Here is a 23134-nt window from a genome sequence, read left to right on the forward strand (position 1 = left end):
ATTATTATTAGCACATTAATTAATGATATACTTAAGAAACTCCTAACACTGTTTACTTCTAAATATCCGCCCTGGTTAATCTGCGAAGTTCGATAAATGTACAGACTCCTATACCTCTGCGGCTAAATTTATTAAACTAAGGGGCTATTTCACTGGTTGCTCAAAAACGTCTCATACTTAAATATGGTTAGTAAAAGGTGTAGAAGTTAAGTAATTAGTTACTGATAAGTCTTATCAACAAGAAGCAAAATATGTCGTTAGGCTATGTTTTAGTTTATCCAACAACCGAAAACTTTTGGTTTTTCAGGTTTCAAACTTAATTAGAGATAAAGTAGAATTTGATGGTAAATAAGATAACAAATATTATAAGTGTATTGCTATCAGCCAGATAATTTTATTAGAAACTAGTGAAACAGGCCCCAATTTTCTTTCTTTACTAGCAATTTGTAGAATATAAAAAATTAATTAAAATTTGCAATCATTTTCGTTTATTAGTAAGTAAGACTCTCAAATGTACAAATTATCATCGAATTATGCAATATAGAAAAAAAAATCCAAATGTATTAAAATTTCAATTTTAGAAATTCCATAAAATTAATTAATTTTAAGCAATTTTTTTTAGTGTTGCAAATTATTTACATAATGATGACGTTCGTGACAAATTTAAATGGGTTTAAACCAACGGAATTAAAAAAAATTTACAATACAAATTAACAGAAAAACAACATACAAATAGTCAAAATCTGGTTCTGCCTGTGAATATACTATATATAAATAATACATTTAATAATAAAAAGTTAAAACGAATAACGTAATATAAATCTTTTTAGGCCCATTTTAATTTGCTGACCGTCTTTTTTTTTTTGTTAAATTTTAAGTAATTATAACTATCTGTACAGCTACTGTTTTTACTGGATTTGCTGGCAATGATAACCCTTATGGAACTAGGTCCTAAGTACTAGTATCTAAACATACTTCCTCTATACTACCAATTGTTTATACCTCTAAATCTACACATATAAAAATACAGCTAACGTATATATAATTATGATGAATAAAACTAGAAAAGAAATATATAAATAGATTCTAAAATTTGACAAATGGTTGCTTTTTCGCCGATATTTACCTATTCCGATAGACAGATTACGGTCTGTTACTGTAGATAGCTGATAAAGACATTGAGACTGTATTTATTTTGCAAAAAAGGCTATTTGCTACATTTACGATCTTTGAGCTCGAATACATCCCTGCGGGATGTTTTTCATAAGGTAGAGATATTAACAAATGCGTCGCAATATATTTATAACAATATTATGTAAACTCACAAGAATATTGATCGTTTTTATATAAATACTATATTCGCAGAGTAAACACAAGAAGGAATAACAAAATCGTAAGTTTAATTTTTTTTAAGTTGCCAACTAAAAATTTACAAAACCATCAAATGTTCATGACAAATTGAAATGGGTTTAAAAACAACGGAATTAAAAAAAAAAGAGTAAAAAAGAGTAATTTTACATTGCAAATAACAGAAAATCGTAACGTAAATATTTGTTCCTGCCTATAAATATAAAATATATATTAAAAAATAAATATAATATTATTAAACATATTCAGTTAATATCAAAAAGTTAAAGAAAATAAATGTTATATAAACCTTTTAAAGCCCATTTTAATTTGTTGACCGTCTTTTTTTTTTGTTAATTCTTAAGCAATTATAACTATCTGTACAGCTACTGTTTTTACTATTTTTTCTGGGATGATAATCCTTATAAAACTAGGTCTTAAGTACTAGTATCTAAAAATACTTCCCCTATACTACCAAATGTTCATACTTCTAAATCTACATATACAAAAATATAGTTATCGCATATTTGTATATTTATGAACTGGTAAAACTGGATAATAAATATGTTTATACTTTTTAAAATATATGAATAATGTTTGAAATTTTGATGATTGCTTTTTGCCAGTTTTTATAGATTTTGCATACCGAAATTTCAAAGGGATTTATTTATGATATAATTATATATATAATTACCGAGAGATGTAAATTTTAATAAGTTTTTTATGTAAGTATATGCAAAAAAAAATATACTGCGATAATAAAATCTACGTTGTTTATCATTATTTCCAAAAAATCTGACGGCATACAAAGCTGTATAAAAAAAATCTTCTTCTGTCAGTAATTATAATCATGTATGGAATCAATAATTTATATAACCATATTTTATAATTTTTTCAATAAAAATAATTCTTAATAACAAACTTTCTAACCAAGAATGGCATACACTTAATTATTTCACTTAAAAACTATTTATGACCCGACATTTTCCCATTTAACTCTTATAACTTCATTTTATATACAACTAATACAGTCCACTTTTCGTCCACATTTTTATAAAATTAACAAAAATTCCTAATGTATTCTATATTCATATTTGGTTATATATTATATAAAACTAATGTGAAAGACGCACATCCTCTATATGTACACTGGAAGGGTCAATTCACATTTTAACGTCTAATATATTTTTGTCACTCGACCATCGATTGCCTTAAAATTAACTTAACTAACTTACTAATTGAGGTGGATTTTATTTTGGTTGTAGTAGTTTTTTTTAAGGGCCTAAAATACTTCATTGAATTTTTATGTAGGAATATACATAAAGATGCAATATAGTAAATAGATAAATTTTATTCAAGTATTTTATCATTAATTTAAATTTAAAAAAAAATATTTATCGTTCTGAAGCTGGCACGTTCATACTACTCTCATATATGCGTTTTATTGATGTCTGTTTAGACAATAATATATTTAACTAATAGTTTCAATATAGTATAACGCACCGCAAATGTGTCATACCTTTATGTTAGATGAAGGAAAAACGAATCAGACTGCTTGCGGCTAAGAATAAATTGATGCGGTTGAGAATACAACTGCAATAGAAATTTGAGGACCGCAGAAATAGTAGGTATTTTATGTTTAACTAGCTGACCCGGCGTACTTCGTATCGCCTAACAGTCGATTCTTTAATTTTATTATTTTTTTTTTTTAGAATTTTTCTCTCCGTAAGAACCATCCTCGTACTTCAAGGAATATTTTAAAAAAAGAATTAGCGAAATCGGTCCAACCGTTCTCGAGTTTTGCGCTTAGCAACACATTCAGCGACTCATTTTTATATTATAGATAAGCCACCCACTGACAGGCAGGCTTGAAAAATGTCATGCTGTATTTTTTATCAAAAATGTTATCTATGTCATGCTCATATTTACCGCGTGCGAGAGAGACGAATTGATTTTTCCTAAAAAGGCTTAGTTAAAGATACAAATGAGATATATGAGAATGTGTTGTACGTGCCAGCTTTTTTGCATAAGTATACCTATAAAAAAATTGACTTAAGAACAGACCAAATCATATTCATTAGGAATACGCATGAAAAGGTAACGCTAATGGCGTAAAACATACTAAGCAGGATAATTAATAAATAATAACTTAAAAATAAGTGGTTTAAATTCGGTTTAATTCTACTTCTAAAAAGCAACGTTGTTAAAAAAGCTCAACATATTTAACTAAATACAATATAAAATATTATAAAGTTCGCAGCAAGTTCCAAGCTTCCTTAGAATTAGAATATATTTAGTTTGATATAATTATGCTGTGTGGCTACGGCACTAAAGAATTTAGCCACCCCCTCTCTTCCCGTGGGTGTCGTAAGAGGCGACTAAGGGATAACAAGGTTCCACAACCACCTTGGAACTCAAGAAGCCGACCGATGGCGGGACCATCCAACTGCTGGCTTTGAAATACTCAGGCCGAAGACGGGCAGCAGCGTCTTCGGTGCGACAAAGCCAGTACTGCGGTCACCAACCCGCCTGCCCAACGTGGTGACTATGGGCAAAACACATGAGTTCACGTTTTATTTTGGCGTAAACTTGTGGAGGCCTATGTCCAGCAGTGGACTGTATAGGCTGTAATGATGATGAATTATTAAAAAAATATATTAAAAAATATTCAACATTAAAACGAGGCGGATTGCCGACAATAAAGTAATCAAATAATGACATAAACATACAAAAATCTATATTTTAATATCACGACTATTATCCACATGAAAATAAAATATCATCAACAAACTGTTTCCAAAAACGCAAAATTACTCAAATATTTTTTTTAAACGTTTCAGCTTCAGGAAATCTGTTCTGCAAAAATAAGCCACTTCTTTGTTTGATTTCTCAGTTTATGTTTTTAAGAGCCATACTTGTATGAAACTTTTCACACGACTCTCTTGATGTCAATTTAATAAATAAAAATATATTAATAAAAAATGGGTCTTTTATATGATATATATATCTTATTTTACGGCAGGTAAAACATTTGATTATCAAAACTAAATTACAAGTAGTTCGAAAGTTAACATCAATAGCTACTTGTATTGTTTTCTCAGGCGTTGGACATAAAAATTACGCAAAATAAAGTCGTACGCAAATAAAGTAATTTCATATCAAATCAGTAGATTTCACTACAAATATCAATTAAGTCCTAAATTTTCAAATGACGAGATCAGCAAATTCTCTGTCTGTATGAGCAATCTGATAAATAAGTAACTAATGCACAGATACATTGCGTTCGTTGGATTAGGTTAGGTTGTTCTTTTATTTACTGGGTATATTTTTTAACTGCGCTGTTTGAATGATTGGTCAAGATTGGATCATTTTAGAATATTACAAATTAAATCGATTTTTTTAATGTGTTGTAACAAATACACGCCTTTTGTTGTATCGCAGGGGAACCCATTTACGGGTGATATCCAGGACGCCCGGGTAGGCATTCCTAGACCGTATGTCGGCTTCAGCACTTGGGAGACACTAATACACGCCTGGGCTAATGGTAAACAAACGTATCTGCTTCCAATTCTTTAAGATCGATGTATGCAATTAAAGGAAACGTGGATGTTCCATAAAAGCAAAACCTGGTCTTACAATTCGATATTACAGAAAAGTAGGAGTTTCTCATTGTTTGTATGCTATTTGCAATTAAATACTACCCAAGCGATACAATTATAAGGATCGAGTTAAAATATTTTATATCACAACGGCTTTTGCCAATATTCAAATATTCAATAATATATTTAAAAAATACTTGCGTTGAGTCTGTAAGCGTTATAATTATTTACTTCGCCAAAATAATCTCCCATATAAAATATGTGGTTATGTAATTTCGTTTTTGGAAACAGTTTTTTAAACTATAAAATAAACTACCAAGTAATAATTGAACGCAGGAAGTACAAATCATACATAATATACTAAAATTTAATGTGTTAATTAAACTTAAAATTTAAATGAAATAATGAAAAATTATGAAAATATAATTGAAGACGATTACCTAGAATTATTTTCATTTATTTTAAAATAATTAGATTTAAAAAAAAGCATGATTTTGTTAAGATAAAATGAATCGAAAAATGATAATATATTTTTGTATATCGAAAAAGATACGGCAACGCGTTAATGCAAACAGGTACTCTTAACTTTTAGACCATATTCTAATAATATATTAATTATTTATATAATATAGCATTAAAAATTAATGTATAAAATAATCCATTAAAATTAGAAAAAAAAAATTATAAAAAAATTAAAGTCAATTCATCCTTAGAAAAAGTGAATTTAAACTTGAATAAATGTTTAAAAAATATTATTATAAGGATTGAAAATTTAAACAAAACAGTTATATAGTTAAAGTCTGAACTAAAAGAAATAATTTAAAAAGAGTAACAATTTGAAACGATTTATAAGTAATAAAACATAACAAATTTTTAGTTAGAATAGAACGCGAATTAGGAGTTAGTTCCCATAATACAATTACTTATGACCTATCTAATACTACACCTAATTTAATAAGTATGGACAATAGAATTTTCACAAAAAAAAAAAAAATACGACCGTACGATTTCATTGGTCAACCGATGCTTTTTTGTTAGTACCAGAATAACTATGAATAAAGATCGAAAGATCTTATGTTCATAAAATACTTTATATTTATCAGAAGGAAATAACTCCTAAAAGGGTGGATGAAGTTATATGTTTTTAAGCCATCTAGTAAAGTGGCACATACAACGATACCTAAGCTTTAGAAATTATTATGGCAGTGGCGTAATGAAGGAGGCAGCAAGGCATCATGCCCCGAGCGCTACTAACAAAGGGACACCAAATGGTCCACAAAACAAAAAATTGCTGGGCATATTATATGGTTTTCGAATGGGGAGGAGGGGGCGCTAAAAAGGTATTGTGCCTCGGGCGCGAGTTAAGCTTGCTACGCTACTTTATTACGGTATAGTTTTTGACAAGTCGAACATTTCATTTATGGTGTTTCTCTTTATAATACGGGGTCAACGATCGGACAGTAGCATCTAATGTTAAATAGCTACCGGCGCGTAAAGACCTCGGTAACTTAGAGGAATTGCGGGTATGGAAATAGTCGGTGAGTAAAGTAAATGGTAGAGACGGCAAAAGATGACGTAACTAAAGACTGTTACTTTTATTATTTCTTAAAAAAATGGTAGTTTTTTTATTTATGTTTTTAATATGTACGTGGCGTTAAAATGATTTTACTTACGGATTATATTTAATCTTTGTAAAAATTCCATGACCGGAATTTTTATTCTAATTGTATTGTTAAGCGAGTACTACCTATGTGTTAAGATTATATACGTTCATATTATACACACGTATATAATATATATAGTAAACCTACATACATGTTTGTGTTTTACGACCGTGATAGCTAAATAGAAATGAAACTTATTTTATTTCTAAATTCTAGTTTAAATCCTAGGAACGTTAGTTTGGTGTGATTTAAATTTTACAAAAACAACATATCTAATATGAAATACATACTCTCTGTATTAAATAATATTTGAATACCGGTATTATTGTATTATGTTGAGTTTATATTAAGTAATATTATATATTTTTTTATATCACTAATCTCTCAGCATTTTTTAAATACCAATGTTTAATTTATTGATATTTAGATAATCTAAGAAACAAAATTAAATCACACCAAAGCTTAACCAAAACCTATATTTTATCACTCCATTGACGAGTATGTATTATAAAACGACCTATCAGAAAAAAAATAATAATATTCTAACATTAACTGTTGTTCCCATTCTCACATTTCATTCACACACTAGTACTCAATCATTCAATTCAATGTAAATACAGATTTGAAACAAAATGAAATGTCAAAATAATATACTATATATTTTTAATCTGTCGCTAATTGTATTTTATTATTAAAATAACTACATATTAAGCATTTTTTTTATTATTATTTTGATATATGAGATAAATGAATTATAATGTTGAGTAATTACTATCGTTGAGAATTTGTTTTTCATATTCGTTTATCTTTTATTATGGAACAATATATGAAATAATTTCACATTTAATAGCATATGCTATTGGTTTCAATTTAGTACCATGGCAAGACTCTCAACTCCAAATACGCACAAAAAAAAATAACAAGATGTGTTGCTAACTTGAGATACACGGAAACAAGAAATAGCATATTAGGATTTGAGAGTTTTACCAGTAAAATATAAATGTTCTAACTCTTTAATATTAATTATTACATATTATATTTTCCTGGGTCCCGGTAGTGCCGGACTCTGTCACACTCGATTACTGGCACAGGCGTGTACTGATAATATGGCATACTTTGTTCCAGGTGACCGTACATAAGAGCAATTATTATTATTTAGAATATATTTTTACGAATTCATTAGTATTATTATTATTCTCTTGGCAGAGAATCTTGAACGCTAGGTTATGTCTGAATAAGTACTTAGTATTGGTTAGCGTAAAATAGTCCAAAGCACATATCTGTGATCATATAGTAAATTACTGGGATAGCGATAGGCTTGACAGAAGTCAGAAGTAACATCCTTCAAAATATGCTTTTGCTAATTGTTGGTCTTAACTGCCTGATTTTGTATTGCATAGACAAAGCATTTCGTTTCCCTTATAATATTATTATTATATAGCTGACGACAGACTAGATACAGATTTTGATTTAAGCTAAATGTCATAACAAAATCAATATGTGAATGTATGCAGTCAAAGTTTTTTAGTTATAAATTTAAAGTGTTGATAGAGTAAGAAAAACTATAATGAAATAAAAGCGATAGAAACAGAAAGTACGCGTAAAGTCTTGATATTTTACATTTATATATATATATATTGAAATATTAACCTCTTACACACATTTTTAATACACACTTAAGCTACATAATGAAAAATCAACTTGTTCTTCTCTAAAACACTAAACATGATATACATTAATTAAACCAAGAAAACTATTTAAAACATCTAACAAGTCTTATACAATTCGATAAAAAAAATGCAAAAAAATAACTAATCTTAGTTTGAAAAAAATATCACTACCCTCAAAACGATCCTCATACTTCGCTTTACAAATACCAAATCAACTAACAACAAATCAATGGTACATTTTTCCTTTTAGGATATATTGTTAAACCATAGACTTAAAAATTATTTCAAAATTAATTTTACAACTACGCTCATACAACAAAACAGTGACAAAACTATTTTATCAATTAATACGAAACAGTTCTTGTATTTAAAAATATTCGTTTTTCTCACTTGAAATCAAATATTTCGTACAAATAACGAAAGTCAAAAGAAAATGTACACTTCAACAAAATAAATACAGTCATTATAACATTCAGTAAAACGCACGTGACTGAAATTTTACAATTTGCTTTTTTTTATTTGGCTTTAATATTTTTGAAAACTTTATATTCTAACTCATAACATATAAGTTACGTGACTTAAATTTTTAGTTCAAATAAAACTGATTGTGAACAAAGTATCGTAATTTATTATTTTTTGAAATTTTCATCTGTTCTACTGCATAAACAATATTAGTCATATAGATAAATTTATACAAGTAGATGTATAAGTGTTCTAAATATAAACCTGTATTAAAAAATAATGAAATTTTGAATTTCATATATTTAAATTTTGTAGTGATACATATAAAAAATATATAATTATATATGAGAAGATAGCTCACAATTTCAAATTTAATCAAATGAAATAACAAACTAGCAACTGTTTAACAATTAAAAATATGTATTATTAAAAACTAGAATTATTATTATTTTCTTAAACTTTTTCCACATCAGCCGGGTTCTTCAAAACAAAATTATTTTCTCATTGCATTTATGATTGTATGCTGTTATGTGAATTAAATGTTAAATTGCAAGTTACCTTCGGGGGCGTCGTTTTTAAAATGGTTTCGGTTCTTCCTGTTTAACTACCCCCATTTCCTGAAGCAGTGCGTCTATACCTTCAGGCATACGACCCTGGTCGAGTTCGAGATTCCATTTGTAATACTGTAATTAAAATAAAAGTAAATCAATTACTATTAAATAATAAAATAATTGCGCTTGCTCGCAAACAAATAAAACCGACTTCAATCACATCGACAAGTCGATAAAACTGTAAAACAGTCGCGCATTATTAGGGATAGGGGTGAGGCCAAACTAGCGTAATTTTGTGATTTGTCAGTCGCGTAATTTTGGTCGCAGAATGTCTGCCTAGCAGAAATTCTGACACATTTTGCGTCGCCGTGTAGCACTAACTTTACTTTTGTATGAAACCGAATACAGCAGAAGTTACGCGACTAACAGCTTACAAAATTACGCTCATTTGGCCTCACCCTAACTCAAAAAGTACTCGTCATATCTCAATGAAATTTAAATTAAACCACACGACATGCACAAACTTCCGATTAAAAAAAGAATCAACAAATGTGTACACCCAGTAAAAAGTTATGAGGTGAATATACATAAAAATACAATTTAATTAAGAATCTCTTTCTTTTTGAAGTCGGTTAATAACTTTGATTTGCATTGCAGAATTTTAGATATAATACAAATACGTTTGTCCATAAAACAAAAATTACATTACATTAAAGATATTAAAATACATTTATTACGTAAAAAAGCCGGCGCTATCGCCAAGAGAGCTTTTTTTAGACAACCTTTGGGTAAAGTAAAGGACACGGGATTTAATGAAGCGGTGAGGAGCTTTACAAGTATGAATGTGAATGTTCATTTCTATATAAAATAAAATCAATAAGTTTCCTAGTATATCCTATAAATATATTTTATTTATGTAATAAATATCTATATAGACCATTTTTACACCGGCAAATCAGTTATGATAAATCCTTTTTATACAAATACTTATAATATATTGGAGAAATCCTTATGAAATCATATATATGGGAAACGAAAATTTTAACTTGATATTTGTATACATATACTTAGTAGCTATACATATTCTGATACCATTTTTAAGTATTTCACAATGAATATTCCAAAAGTATGTTTCAAAGGCAAACTATCAAACAGTAAATCGTCAAAAAAAATTATGGAATACAAAATCTTAGTAACCTCAGATATCATTGGCATCTCTTGATTACATGAGACTAAAAATATCTAACCTTATCGAGTTCCTTCCTGAGAGCGAGCACCGATCGCTCCCGATCAGCGACTAGCTCCTCCAAATACTGGTAGCGAAGCTTCTTACGAGCGCGACACTCACGCGCCGATTGTCTGCTACGTTCTAAAACCATTTTTTATTACTTAACAACAAACAACAATTGTTAATGCAATACCGTATGACTGACTATATTTATATAAATGATTGTTTGCTGGCTTAAATTTAAAAAAAATGTCGGCTCCTGTATCAAATAAATTATTCTTTTCGCGTGTTAACGTTCCAATTTTGAATACTTTATGATTCAAAATTCAACAGTTTTTTGAGTTTTGTCGTTTCACGCTATTTCACCTGTGTTTACCTTTGTTGTTCATATTTTTTATTTTTCGTCGTAGAATAGAATTCGAAATTTAATAACTTTAATAAAGAAACGATCTCTTCCGGTTTATAACAAGTGGTTTTTTGGTATATTTAAATTTTTCTAACTTATTATTAAAACCTAAATATTAAGCCTTAGGATTATCCTTAGAACCTTCTCCTTAATGAAGAAAGGTCATTAGCCAGCAGAAGAACGTTACACAGTATTGATTCAATTAAATTAAAAAGGTATATAAATTATGGAGACGCAACATAAGCTATAATATAAAACATCACGCAACAGGTTGATGTAAAACATAAAAGCGCGTAAAACTGTGTGACACAGCTAGTTCTACTAATTTTATAAATTCGAAAGTTTGTCAGCATGGATGAATGTCTGTTAATTTTACACGCAAAAGTAGCTTAACTGATTTCAATGAAATTTGTTAAGTAGGTAAATATCTGGAGAGCCAGAATGACACATAGGCCAATTTTTATCCCGCCATTCCGACGGGATCGGAAATTACACCTATGGATCCGCGAAACGCAACTTTTTCTAAATAAATATAATCGCTCAATGTTTTACTAATGACCAATTTTGACTAATTTCTCTTTAAGCCTTGTAAATACTTTGTAGAAGATTTTTTGCGGTTTGCAAATTTATTTTATAAAACTAGGTCGGCAAACGAGCCTACGGCTCACCTGATGGTAAGTGATTACCGTAGCTTATAGACGCATGCAACACAAAAAGCATCGCAAGCGCGTAGCTGAACCTACCCCCAATCTTCGCCCCAGAAGCTCTGGTCACCTTTAATACCACAGCGACACAACACTGTTTGAAAGCAGTATTGATTAGCTGTAATGTTCAGTAAGGTCGAGGTACTTCCCCAGTAGGGTCGCTCCAGATTTTGAACAGGATGTTTCATGTTGTAGCCTATCTCAGTTATAACTTATGAAAATTGCTCAGAAAATTTGAGAAAATGGCAATTAATTCAAACTTCGCAAAACAGAACTAAGTCTGTCAGATCAGTTAACAAATAAAGTATTCAACTCACCCAGTTTAGCCTTCATGTCCTGCTTATCGAGCTGTGCCTTTCTGCCGGGTCTACGGCCGCGCTTGCCACTCTCCCTCCTCTCACCCCCCTCCGCTCCAGACGCGCCTGTTGACCCGTACACCCCGCCCAGGGACTCCTGCTCCAAATTATTCAATCTTTATTATCCTTTAAATTGAAAATCTTTGCATTATATTCAATATTGTTTGAATTTGATTTTGAAACAATTTCCTATTCATAAATGTAATAAGATATTTTTGAAATACGTCTCTATTACACATGATGTACATATAATAAAATCAATATAAAAACTAGACGTATGTAGATACTCGTACGAGAGTAAGTAAATACAATATCGCAATAAATAAGAAAATAGTAAACTACCCGTTAGTAACCCGTATACAATATAAAGTAACGGTTAACCCAATCGGTGCCAGAATGGCCTATGTTAAATTACCTTTAACAGGAATATAGGTCAAGTCAAAAGTCTCTTTGTTGAAGATTTCTGTCAAAGTATTGTTTATTTAAGCCAGTTTCTTTTTTATATTCATAAAATGTGTCGTTTTATATACAATACTTTAGTAAAGAAATGTGAAAACATTTGAGAAACTTAGTTACCCATTTCCTTTCAACGTATTTGACTACAGTACTTAAAATATAAATTAATGGAGATCGTGCACAAATTAAAGAGAACTATGTGTCCACTATCATATAGTATGTACAATTATAAAAATACGCAGGCTACATTTCCGAGTCATCAAAATTACGAAAATTACTTTCTCTCAATTATTTTAATTATAAATTTGAAAATCATTCGAGTGTTCTCGACAAGCTACTTATTATCAGTCACGTCTTGACAGTCTATAAATAGATATACGTGTGTCACAAAAGATTGCCAAAACTTAGGTAACGTAATCTTCGTCCCATTGCTTGAAATGTTTTACACATTTCATTGACTTTATTATTTCAGCTTTACATTTATGTCTATTTGCTGCTTTTTGTTGAGATGAGTTCACTGTCTTTATCTTAAATAATAAAATTTTGATACGTTTTCTACGTTTATGGTTCTTTTACCTTCGTTTACTTGAGACATAGTTTTTACGTCAATATCATTATAATTCCTAACCTATCTCAAAAAAGGGGTACTGAACTACTGAAATAAGCATGATCAAAGTATCCAGTTTTAGATAGCATACAAACATTTTAAACTACTCTTACTGACACGGAAAAAGGTTATGAGAAAGTTATATGTAAAGTAATACTAGTACAGCTATCACTATGTATAACACTATGCTAAACTAACAAAAACTTTTAAACCAAATAAATCACTAAACGATTTTTAGAAACCTAGGTACATTTTTCAAAAGCTATTGCAGTTATAATTTTTATTTTGCAATAAAAAAATTACAACGAAGTAAGGGTGGTTTATGCCACAAATAAATAAGCAACGAGAGACGAAGGCAAACGCAAAAAAAACCGACTTCAATTACATCGTCTACACATTACACTTACAACGTAGGTAGACGAAAAAAATAGTCAAGTAAATACGCATTATCAAAGATTACTCCAAAAGTTCTAAACATTTTGAATATCATATCAAAAATATTCAAAATGTTTAGAATTCCTAATGTGGGTAACACAAAAATAAAATCTTAGATATTAAAAATAGCACGGTGTCGTCTCCTGTCAAAGATTTTCATTGTAATATGAAACTTTGAATAGTTACGGGTTTCTGTAAAGAGCTCACTATAGACGGCGCCACGGTTCGCTTAAACCGAAATTAAAAAGTATCATATCGAAAATTTCGCTCGAGCGGGTGCATCGTTCCATAGCTTAATTGGCTAGAGCGCCGACACGGTACGTCGGAGACGCGGGTTCGAACCCCGCTGGAGCGGTCAATTTTTGATATGATATTCAAAATGTTTAGAATTCCTAATGTGGGTAACACAAAAATAAAATCTTAGATATTAAAAATAGCACGGTGTCGTCTCCTGTCAAAGATTTTCATTGTAATATGAAACTTTGAATAGTTACGGGTTTCTGTAAAGAGCTCACTATAGACGGCGCCACGGTTCGCTTAAACCGAAATTAAAAAGTATCATATCGAAAATTTCGCTCGAGCGGGTGCATCGTTCCATAGCTTAATTGGCTAGAGCGCCGACACGGTACGTCGGAGACGCGGGTTCGAACCCCGCTGGAGCGGTCAATTTTTGATATGATATTCAAAATGTTTAGAATTCCTTATGTGGGTAACACAAAAATAAAATCTTAGATACTCCAAAAGTTGTAATCAGATCTCGATGAAATTTAAATGTGACCACATGATACAACATCGGCTTTCGATTAAATTAAAAATTATTAAAATCGGTACTCCTAGTAAAAAATTATGCGGATTTTCAAGGGTTTCTCTCGTTTTCTCTGAGATCCCATCATCAGATCCTGGTTTCCTTACCATGGTACCACACTTAGGATATTTCCTTTCCAACAAAAGAAGAATTATCTAAATCGGTTCATAAACGACGACTTTTTTGAAGTCGGTTGATAAAATATAGATAAAGAAACAAGACGCAGTTCGTTGCCACTGTTGCAACACATGTCGTGAGATGACATTCACTGCTGCCTTAATAAAAGAAAGTTAACGTGCTAACCTAATAATACTAAACTCGTTGTGAATTAAATAAAGATCAGAACATGTTTCATTACATGTACGTTATGTATGTTCATTATGTCGGTGCTAGACACTAGAAAAGCGTTAAAATGGCAGGTCGAATGTGTGAACCCACCATAAACACAGAACCATATGTAGAGATTTTTAGGAAATTACTTTTTTGACTTTTCCACAGGTCAGTTTTTCGATAAAAAAATAAGGTAAAGGTTTTAGGTAAAACGGTAACATATAAATTTAATATACCTATCATGTAACAATAAAATGAATGAAAATATGTATAGTTAATGAATCAAGCCAGTCGGAGTCATTGCGGTTTTATACTTCGGTGTGTATATTTTAATATTAGACTAAAACGGCGACTAAAATACTGTTTTTGCTAAATGTAAGTAGTTGTTGTATCAGATATATTTCACTCGCTGAAAAAATTTGGGTATTTATCTGTCAGTGAAAAATATGTGATAGCAAAATCGCTAATGGAACGTAAGAAAGAACTTTTATTTACAAATATAGACTTCTTTAATTTCAATTATGATCCTCGCCCCCTCTATTAGATAAAGCAGTGCAAATACGAGTATATTATGTAAGAAAAGATTCAGATTCACGTTTTCTACTACCCTAAAATTTTGCACATAAATAAATAAAGCAGCTTAAAATGTTTAGTCGCTATATTTGGGAAGGAATGCCAGTTATTGTACGTATTCAGCATATAACCATCGCCTTTGTTAATAAAAATCGCAGCAACGACAAGATTTATTACAGCGTACATACTTCTATTGTTTTCGTACAATTACTCACGAGCAATATTAATATTAACTACACTTTACGCTTTTCATTCGTGAAATCATCTAAATTCCAGTGTTGTATACGATGTTTGTGAAATAATAAACACGAAATCTAAAATTCAATGTGATTTTAAACTAAATTTGTATTAAATAAATTCGTAGTATCGGTTCTACTTACTCTTGACAGCGCAATCCTATAGGTCGGTTTCAAAAATTTGTCTACCGCTGTTTATGCTTACTATATATAAGTGGGTAGAATTGTGAAAAAAATCGTGTGAAGTTAATATCAATTTCTATTTCCAGTATTAGCATACTGGATCAAGGATCAAGTAATATATGTATAAATAAATGTTTAAGCTTACCCCATAAACACTTGTAGCTTACACATGGGCTACTGCTTTAGTAGAAAACTATAGCAAGTGTAGTAGATATTACACAGTTATTCCGTATAAAGTATAATAATTACTGTCAAAGGCAGTAGAGTCCAATTTCTGCCGCCCTACATTGCCTCCTCTGCAGAAGCCTGATGGTTCGCTAGCTCACTCGGCAGTGGAAAAGGCAAGCAAACAAACCAGCTAAACAAAACTTGACGCTAGCTCTACGCAACCACCATCCTTGCCTCGATGTGACTGTTCTATGCAAGAGATCACGATTCAAAATAAAGAGGTCCGTAGAGTTTTGCTGAATCTTGACGTGAATAAGACTAGTGGACCTGGACCTGCGCGCGTCCTAAAGGCCTGTGCACCTGAGCTGTCTCATGTTCTCACGCGCCTGTACCGCCTCTCTCTTCAAACTAGAACGGTGCCAAAATCTTGGAAGCTGGCTAATGTGCAGCCAGTGCCCAAAAGGGTAGCCGAGTGAATTCCTGCAACTACCGACCAATCGCCATCACCTCCATGCTTTGCAAAGTCATGGAAAAGGTGCTTAACAGCAAGTTGCTGAACTACCTAGAAGACAATGAACTCCTCAGTGACCATACGGCTTTCGTCAGGGGCGGTCTACTGGAGATCTTCTGATGTATGTCACACACTGCTGGGGCGAAGCCATTGAGAAACATGGTAGGGCGCTCGCTGTATCACTAGATATCTCGAAGGCCTTCGACAGGGTTCGGCACGCAAGTCTCCTTAGCAAACTTCTTGCTTACGGCATCCCTGCTGACTTTTGTAGCTTGATTTCAGACTTTTAGAGTGAACGGTCGATTAGAGTGGTCGTGGACGGCTGCTCCTCTGACCTAATGGATATAAACGCCGGCATCCCTCAAGGTTCTTTTCTCTCTGCAACTCTTTTCCTGCTCCATATTAACGACATGCTACGACCAGGCATTGTTGGATACGCAGATGACAGTACGATTGTTGAGAGATATTTGTCCAGCGCGAGAGACAGCAGGGACGTAATACGTTCTCAGAGAGAGGCCATGGTAGAACGAACAAATTCAATACTGGGGCAAGTATCCCAATGGGGTGATTGCAACCTGGTCACGTTCAACGCCGCCAAAACGCAGGCTTGTTGTTCTACGCCAAACGGAGTCCTTTAAACTTAGCTCCTACTTTCCGTGGTACACCTGTCCCTGTGTCCGATACCCTCGACCTCCTTGGCATAGAGTTGAATTCTAACCTCAACTTTGGCAATTAAATTGAGTCCAAAGCGCAAACTGCGGCCAGAAAGCTTGGCATCTTAAATAAGGTTAAGCGATATTTCACGCCTGAACAGCTTCTTACGCTGTACAAAGCTCAAGTCCGATCGTGCATGGAATATTGCAGTCACTTGTGGAATGGCTCAGCTAAATATCAACTCGCCGCACTGGACTCAGTGGAACGCAGAGCCAAGCGGCTAATCGGTAATGCCAGTTTGGTGAAATCTCTTCACACTCTGGCTCACCGAAGAAAGGTTGCCAGTCTAACGGTCTTTTACAGGTTGTACTTTGGGGAGTGTGCCCTGGAGCTGCACGAGCTCATACCCCCATCTCCTTTCTTCCATCGGACTTTCAGACGTACCGCCGGCTTTCATCCCTACCTGATTGATATATCTTTCATACGTACATAGCGCTTCGAATCATTTTTTTTAATGCGCACAGCCAAGGAATGGAATTCCCTGCCGGCGTCTGTATTTCCGAGTTCATACAACCCGAACATGTTTAAAAAGCGCGAGTGAACAGGCTTCATCTGGGCGGCAATTTAGCTATTTTTTTTTTTTTTTTTTTTTCTAATACTTTCTGAAAGGATCTTACAATACGAAAAATTAAAAAACAACTCAGGAAATTAGAAAACGTAACGATGATAGGTGTTTAGCTAGTTTGGAAGACGGGACGTCTATCGGGTTATTAGTTTGGAATAATAAATTAAATACGAAATTAAATCTTTCGTTACTTGTGCATCTTGTCCAGACACGACGTAACGACGCGTTTAAATTGACCAAAGCATAAGATTTATGGTCAAAGAGAAGTGATAAAATAAAAAATTGCAAGTATGTACCTAATTCAATATGTAAAAATACGTTCTTCATGCACGCTACTGCACTTAACTTTTTTAAATTTTTGTATAGGTATTTGACGTGTGGAAATATAAGTACCTAAGTATATTAGACTTATTTTTTAAATACAATTGATAGCTAAGATCTAGACTAGGAAAAACAAAATTATGGGGTTTTTGGGTGTAGGGGACGGAGGGTAGCTATACAAAGTAACACTGCCACACTTCGAAACCCCATGGTTATGGAGATATCCATGGTTAAAGTTTTGAGATTAGAGGAAGAATTTAAAGCTATGATAATACATTTGAGCTCCGCGTCTGACTTCACCTTAGCTCCGGCGCTGCGGGCAGTGCAATCCATGCGCCGTTTCACAACTTTATAAGTTATTTTCGAACAGGAGTACGTAAAAACGATCTCGACTCCAAGATCAACAAACGATACAACTTGTGGTAACCATGCTTAGTTCCGTAGCTTTCAGATGTTATATCCACATTTCGCACTTGATATTAACATTTTAGACTTTAAGTTATTGTTTTCACACGGTTTTTTAACAAACGATACGACTGATGTTTAATGACTGAGATATAGATGCTTTAAAAAAAAAATGGCGCGCCACTTCTCGTTTCACTCCAAAGCAATGTGAGCATAAATTTATTTTTTGTTTAAATAACTGTAAAGGCAAAGGTCTAAAACCATACAGCATTGTTTCATGTTGTTTTTTTAATTAAATATATTTTCTTTTTATTTACTGCTATAGAATTACGTCGATAAACGGTGTAATTTTTAAATTAGATAGTTTATAGTTTTTTTTTTTTTTTTTTTTTAACAAAACTATGTCTATAAACGGTGTAATTTTTAAATTAGATAGGTTAGGGTTATTTTTTTTTTTGTAACAAAACTGTCTATAAGCGGTGTAATTTTTAAATTAGATAGGTTAGGGTTATTTTTTTTTGTAACAAAACTATGTCTATAAACGGTGTAATTTTTAAATTAGATAGGTTAGGGTTATTTTTTTTTAGTAACAAAACTATGTCTATAAACGGTGTAATTTTTAAATTAGATGGGATAGGGTTATTTTTTTTTAGTAACAAAAATATGTCTATAAGCGGTGTAATTTTTAAATTAGATAGGTTAGGGTTATTTTTTTTTAGTAACAATACTATGTCTATAAACGGTGTAATTTTTAAATTAGATAGGTTAGGGTTTTTTGTAACGGAATTATGCCTATAAACGGCTCCTTTCTGAAGTCAGATTATGGTAAAAAAAATTTATTCATGTCATGTTTTTCACTTCATTATATTCTATTTATTTATTGTCATATAAAATGAACTAAAATATTAAGTATTTTTAGTTTATAACAGTAAATAAATGAAAATAAAATATATTTAATTAAAAAACATAACATGAAACAAGGCTGTATGGTCTAAGACCTTTGCCTTTACAGTTATTTAAACAAAAAAAATGAATTTATGATTACATTGTTTTGGAGCGAAACGATAAGTGGCCTGTCATTTTGTATTAAAACATCTATTTCTCAGTTGTTAAGCATTAGTTGTATCGTTTGTTAAAAAACCGTATGAAAACGTTAAATTAACATGTGGAATGTTAAAATCAAGTGCGAAATGTGAAAATAACATGTGAAAACTATGGAACGAAGCATGAGTGACGTAAGTCGTATCGTTTGTTGATCTTGGAGTCGAGATCGTTTTTATTTTGAAAATAACTTATGAAACGTGAAATAACCGTGTGAAATATGAAAAAAACGCGCGTGAAATGTGAAAATAATGTGTGAAAGCTGCGAAATTCTTCTTCTAACCTCAAAACTTTAACCAAGGATATCTCCATAACCATGGGGTTTCGAAGTGTGACAGTGGTACAAGGGGTGGCGTTCCCTCCCCCCCCCTTCCCCCCACGGTCCCGAAATTCGGTTTTTCTTAATCTAACGCTTTACCCAATTGATTAAACTGGCTAATTATATTATTTCATACAATCGTATCATTAAAAGACAGATTCTCAAAAATAATTATAAAGTATTTAAATTATTAAAATTAAAACATTCGCTAACCAATAAGTTGTTTAGTTGCCATTTTCTTTTTTATACCATCGATGAAACCATATTTAGAAGAGAATCTTACGATACAAATGTGTGAAAGTAACGATGACGTCGCTGTTTAGACTTCCAACGCATGTCATAACTGCGTAGATTCATTGACTGTGAATAACTCATAAAATCTGTAGATGATATCAACTCAAAGCATTTCAAATTATTGCTTAAATATAGGAGTAAAATCCCATGGTTATTTATCAAAAGTTAAGAAACCATGTAAGTATGTAACTTGGTAACGTATAAAAAATACTGAATTCTTCGTTCGTCGTTCTTTCGTCTAACCAATTTACAAATTACGCAGTACAATTACCTTAAAGATTGGATTAACACCTTTTAGGAAACCTGACACAACATGCATTATCGCACGAATTGAAAAATAAAACGCTAAAGGCACACGCTAATTCCAGTTGTTGTTATTGCATAAAGATAAGTTATAAAGAGACTAATATACATAAATATAACAGATCTCAACCTTTTGGAGAAGTTTTCGAGAATATACCGGACAGCTAATCAAAAGAATTCCCAGAGTATTAAAGAACAAACATTATAAAAACCTGTATGTTAGTCAGGACTAGAAGAATTAGAATAAACCATAATTTGTGGTTCAAACAATAAAGATTCTCAATTTAAGGGTGTTTTATTAAAGATAGTCCATCCGTGACCATGGTTGCTGTAAAGTATACGAAACGTCGAGCATCTAAAAAACTTAATAAATCGCGATAAAATCCGAAAAAAATATAATAAAGGTAAACTATAAATAAACTATAATTTTTGGTTCAAGCAATAAAGGTAGTAAATTTAAGGGTGTTTTATCCTTGACCATGATTGCTGTAAAGTATACGAAATGTCGAGCATCTAAAAAACTTAATAAACCGCGATGAAATTCGAAAAAATTATAACAAGAGTACTAACTTTTGATTTTCCCATGATGCAGGTGGGTTTATTGATTTTAGGCGGCAAGGGCGGGGCTCGAGACACAAAAATGCACGGATGCAAGAGCCCGGCGACCTATCAATTACTATAAACATCTGCGCGCGCAGGTCTATTCGTACCTGGATCACGGTAAAGTCGTAATCACAACGCTTATATTGAGTTTTATTAGACACTAAAATTAGGTACCTACGTTTTAGGCTACCTGTTGCATCGGATTAAAGTACAAAATTCTCACAAAAATTACGTTTGTTTCAATGACGAATGTATTCTAATGGACCGGCGGTTTGAATATTTTAAGTGCAATTTAGGTTCGATAACACAATCGAAACATATTTTTAATATTTTCTTACACAAATATTTTGTTGTACGAAATTATGAATCATCGGGACGGGAACAACGCATTGGTTTCCAGTTAACTTATTTTTATTTTATCGTGACATAATACGGTTTACCGCGACACGGCTTTTTAAACTCTGCGCAGATAATTCTACTTGTTATTAGGTATTAAATTTATATGAAAACAAAAAAATAACTTTAAAAAATAATAACAATAACAGATAACAATATCTATAAATAATTATAACTTAATATTGTTGTTAACGATAATTTTATAAATAAATTGAAATGCAACATTGTTGTTTATAATAAATATTTAATTATACGCAGTTCGCTGTTTCCCAGTTAGCAACAAAAGGCCGGCGATACGAACCAAACTGCGTCGTTAGCTCGCGTCAACCAACGATTTTATGCGGCGTAGTAACTGTCAATGCATAACCTAAAATATTCTCTAGACGAAAAAATTATACGCTGTATACACTACACTTTATAATGCCGGTCGTATAAAAACACTATTGTAAAGACTTTTTCACATATGAATCTTAGTTGAAATGAAATAGTAGGTACTCACAATTTGCCGGGATAGCCGGGCGTCGTGACCGCTTCACTGACTGAGACACACTGACGGCGCGCTACGTAGAGCGAGCGACCGCGCGCATTTAAATTGAATTCTTTTTTTAAAAAACAAACTTGAATGATGGCGTAGCGAAACGCAGTTTTACAATGCACGCAGTAAACGAATGGTTCAAGCTTTAAATGCGAGAACGCACAACGAGTACCTACGAATGTGGTGTCGCAACGGCGTATTGTACTCCTCCCCACCTTGGGTTAGTGTGACCTTATCGTTTGGCTGCACTCAGTAACAGCTATTGCATTTTATAGTACAGCAATGTATATACATAAATATGGTTTTAATTAGATTTTATGCTCCTTAGAAAAATCCCAAATGACGAATAGTCGAAATTTCTAAAGCGCATGAAACGCTTAATTCCGGCAAAAAAATTATTTACCGAATCAGTCCTCGATTAAGATCATACTATATTACCTACTTAATGTTTGCTACATCGATATGTTATCCATAATTTTCCAAAAAAAATAAAACATTTACTTTTCTACAAAGATACAATTTTTTATTTTAAGTAGATTAACCTACAACGACCCGTTGACGCCGCGTTGGCGCAACGATTACAGCCATGGATTGTACCTGTTGCGTTGGCGGTTGCGGGTTCGATCCCCGCTCATGACAAACATTTGTATTGGCCATACAGGTATTTGCCGTGGTCTGAGTGTTTGTGCAGTCCTTGTGGGTCTCCCCACCGTGCCTCGGAGAGCACGTTAAGCCGTCGGTCCCGGTTCTTATCATGTACACCTGATAGCGATCGTCACTTATAGTAGGGAATATATCCGCCAACCTGCATTGAATCAGCATGGTGGATTAAGCTCTGATCCTTTTCCCACACGGGGAAAGAGGCCTATGCCCAGCAGTGGGTCATTACAGGCTGAAACAAACTATCTATTATATAAATAACTTCAGGGGCTCTTCCACAAAATTTTAATTTTACATCTATATCTAAAGTTTAAAAATTGTACAACATTCATCTAAAATTAATTTGAAAAACTGAACTATAAACTACATCTGGAATCTGTGCCATCATATCTACTTTAAATATTTTTTGCGCCCCAATATGCTGAAAACAATTGTTTTCTTTGTCGTTATTGATCTAGATGTAATTCTTCGCAAAATATCAACTTTCTCTTCAAGAGATAATTTTTGACCGCAGTGATCGGGATTTAAAACAGTTATTACCGATATATCGTAAATTTCAATATTACTAAATACGTTATCTATCTATACAAGTAGAAGATGTCTCAGTGACTTAAGTTGGTACACAAT

At 32.2% G+C, this 23134-nt stretch overlaps 1 protein-coding gene across 1 annotated transcript; it reads right to left on the reverse strand.

The window, feature by feature from the left end:
* Nucleotides 1-8261: 8261 nt before the first annotated feature.
* Nucleotides 8262-21995, reverse strand: LOC123662957 (REPTOR-binding partner). Its single transcript, XM_045597722.1, has 4 exons — nucleotides 21812-21995; nucleotides 11949-12084; nucleotides 10541-10662; nucleotides 8262-9425 (listed from the first exon to the last, which is right to left on the reverse strand). Exons 2-4 carry the CDS (start codon nucleotides 11962-11964, stop codon nucleotides 9318-9320), a joined length of 246 nt encoding a protein of 81 aa, XP_045453678.1. The 5' UTR covers nucleotides 11965-12084; nucleotides 21812-21995; the 3' UTR covers nucleotides 8262-9317.
* Between the last annotated feature and the right edge of the window lie 1139 nt (nucleotides 21996-23134).

This window comes from Melitaea cinxia, chromosome 19 (genome assembly GCF_905220565.1).
Source record: "Melitaea cinxia chromosome 19, ilMelCinx1.1, whole genome shotgun sequence".
Taxonomy (NCBI): Eukaryota; Metazoa; Arthropoda; class Insecta; order Lepidoptera; family Nymphalidae; genus Melitaea; species Melitaea cinxia.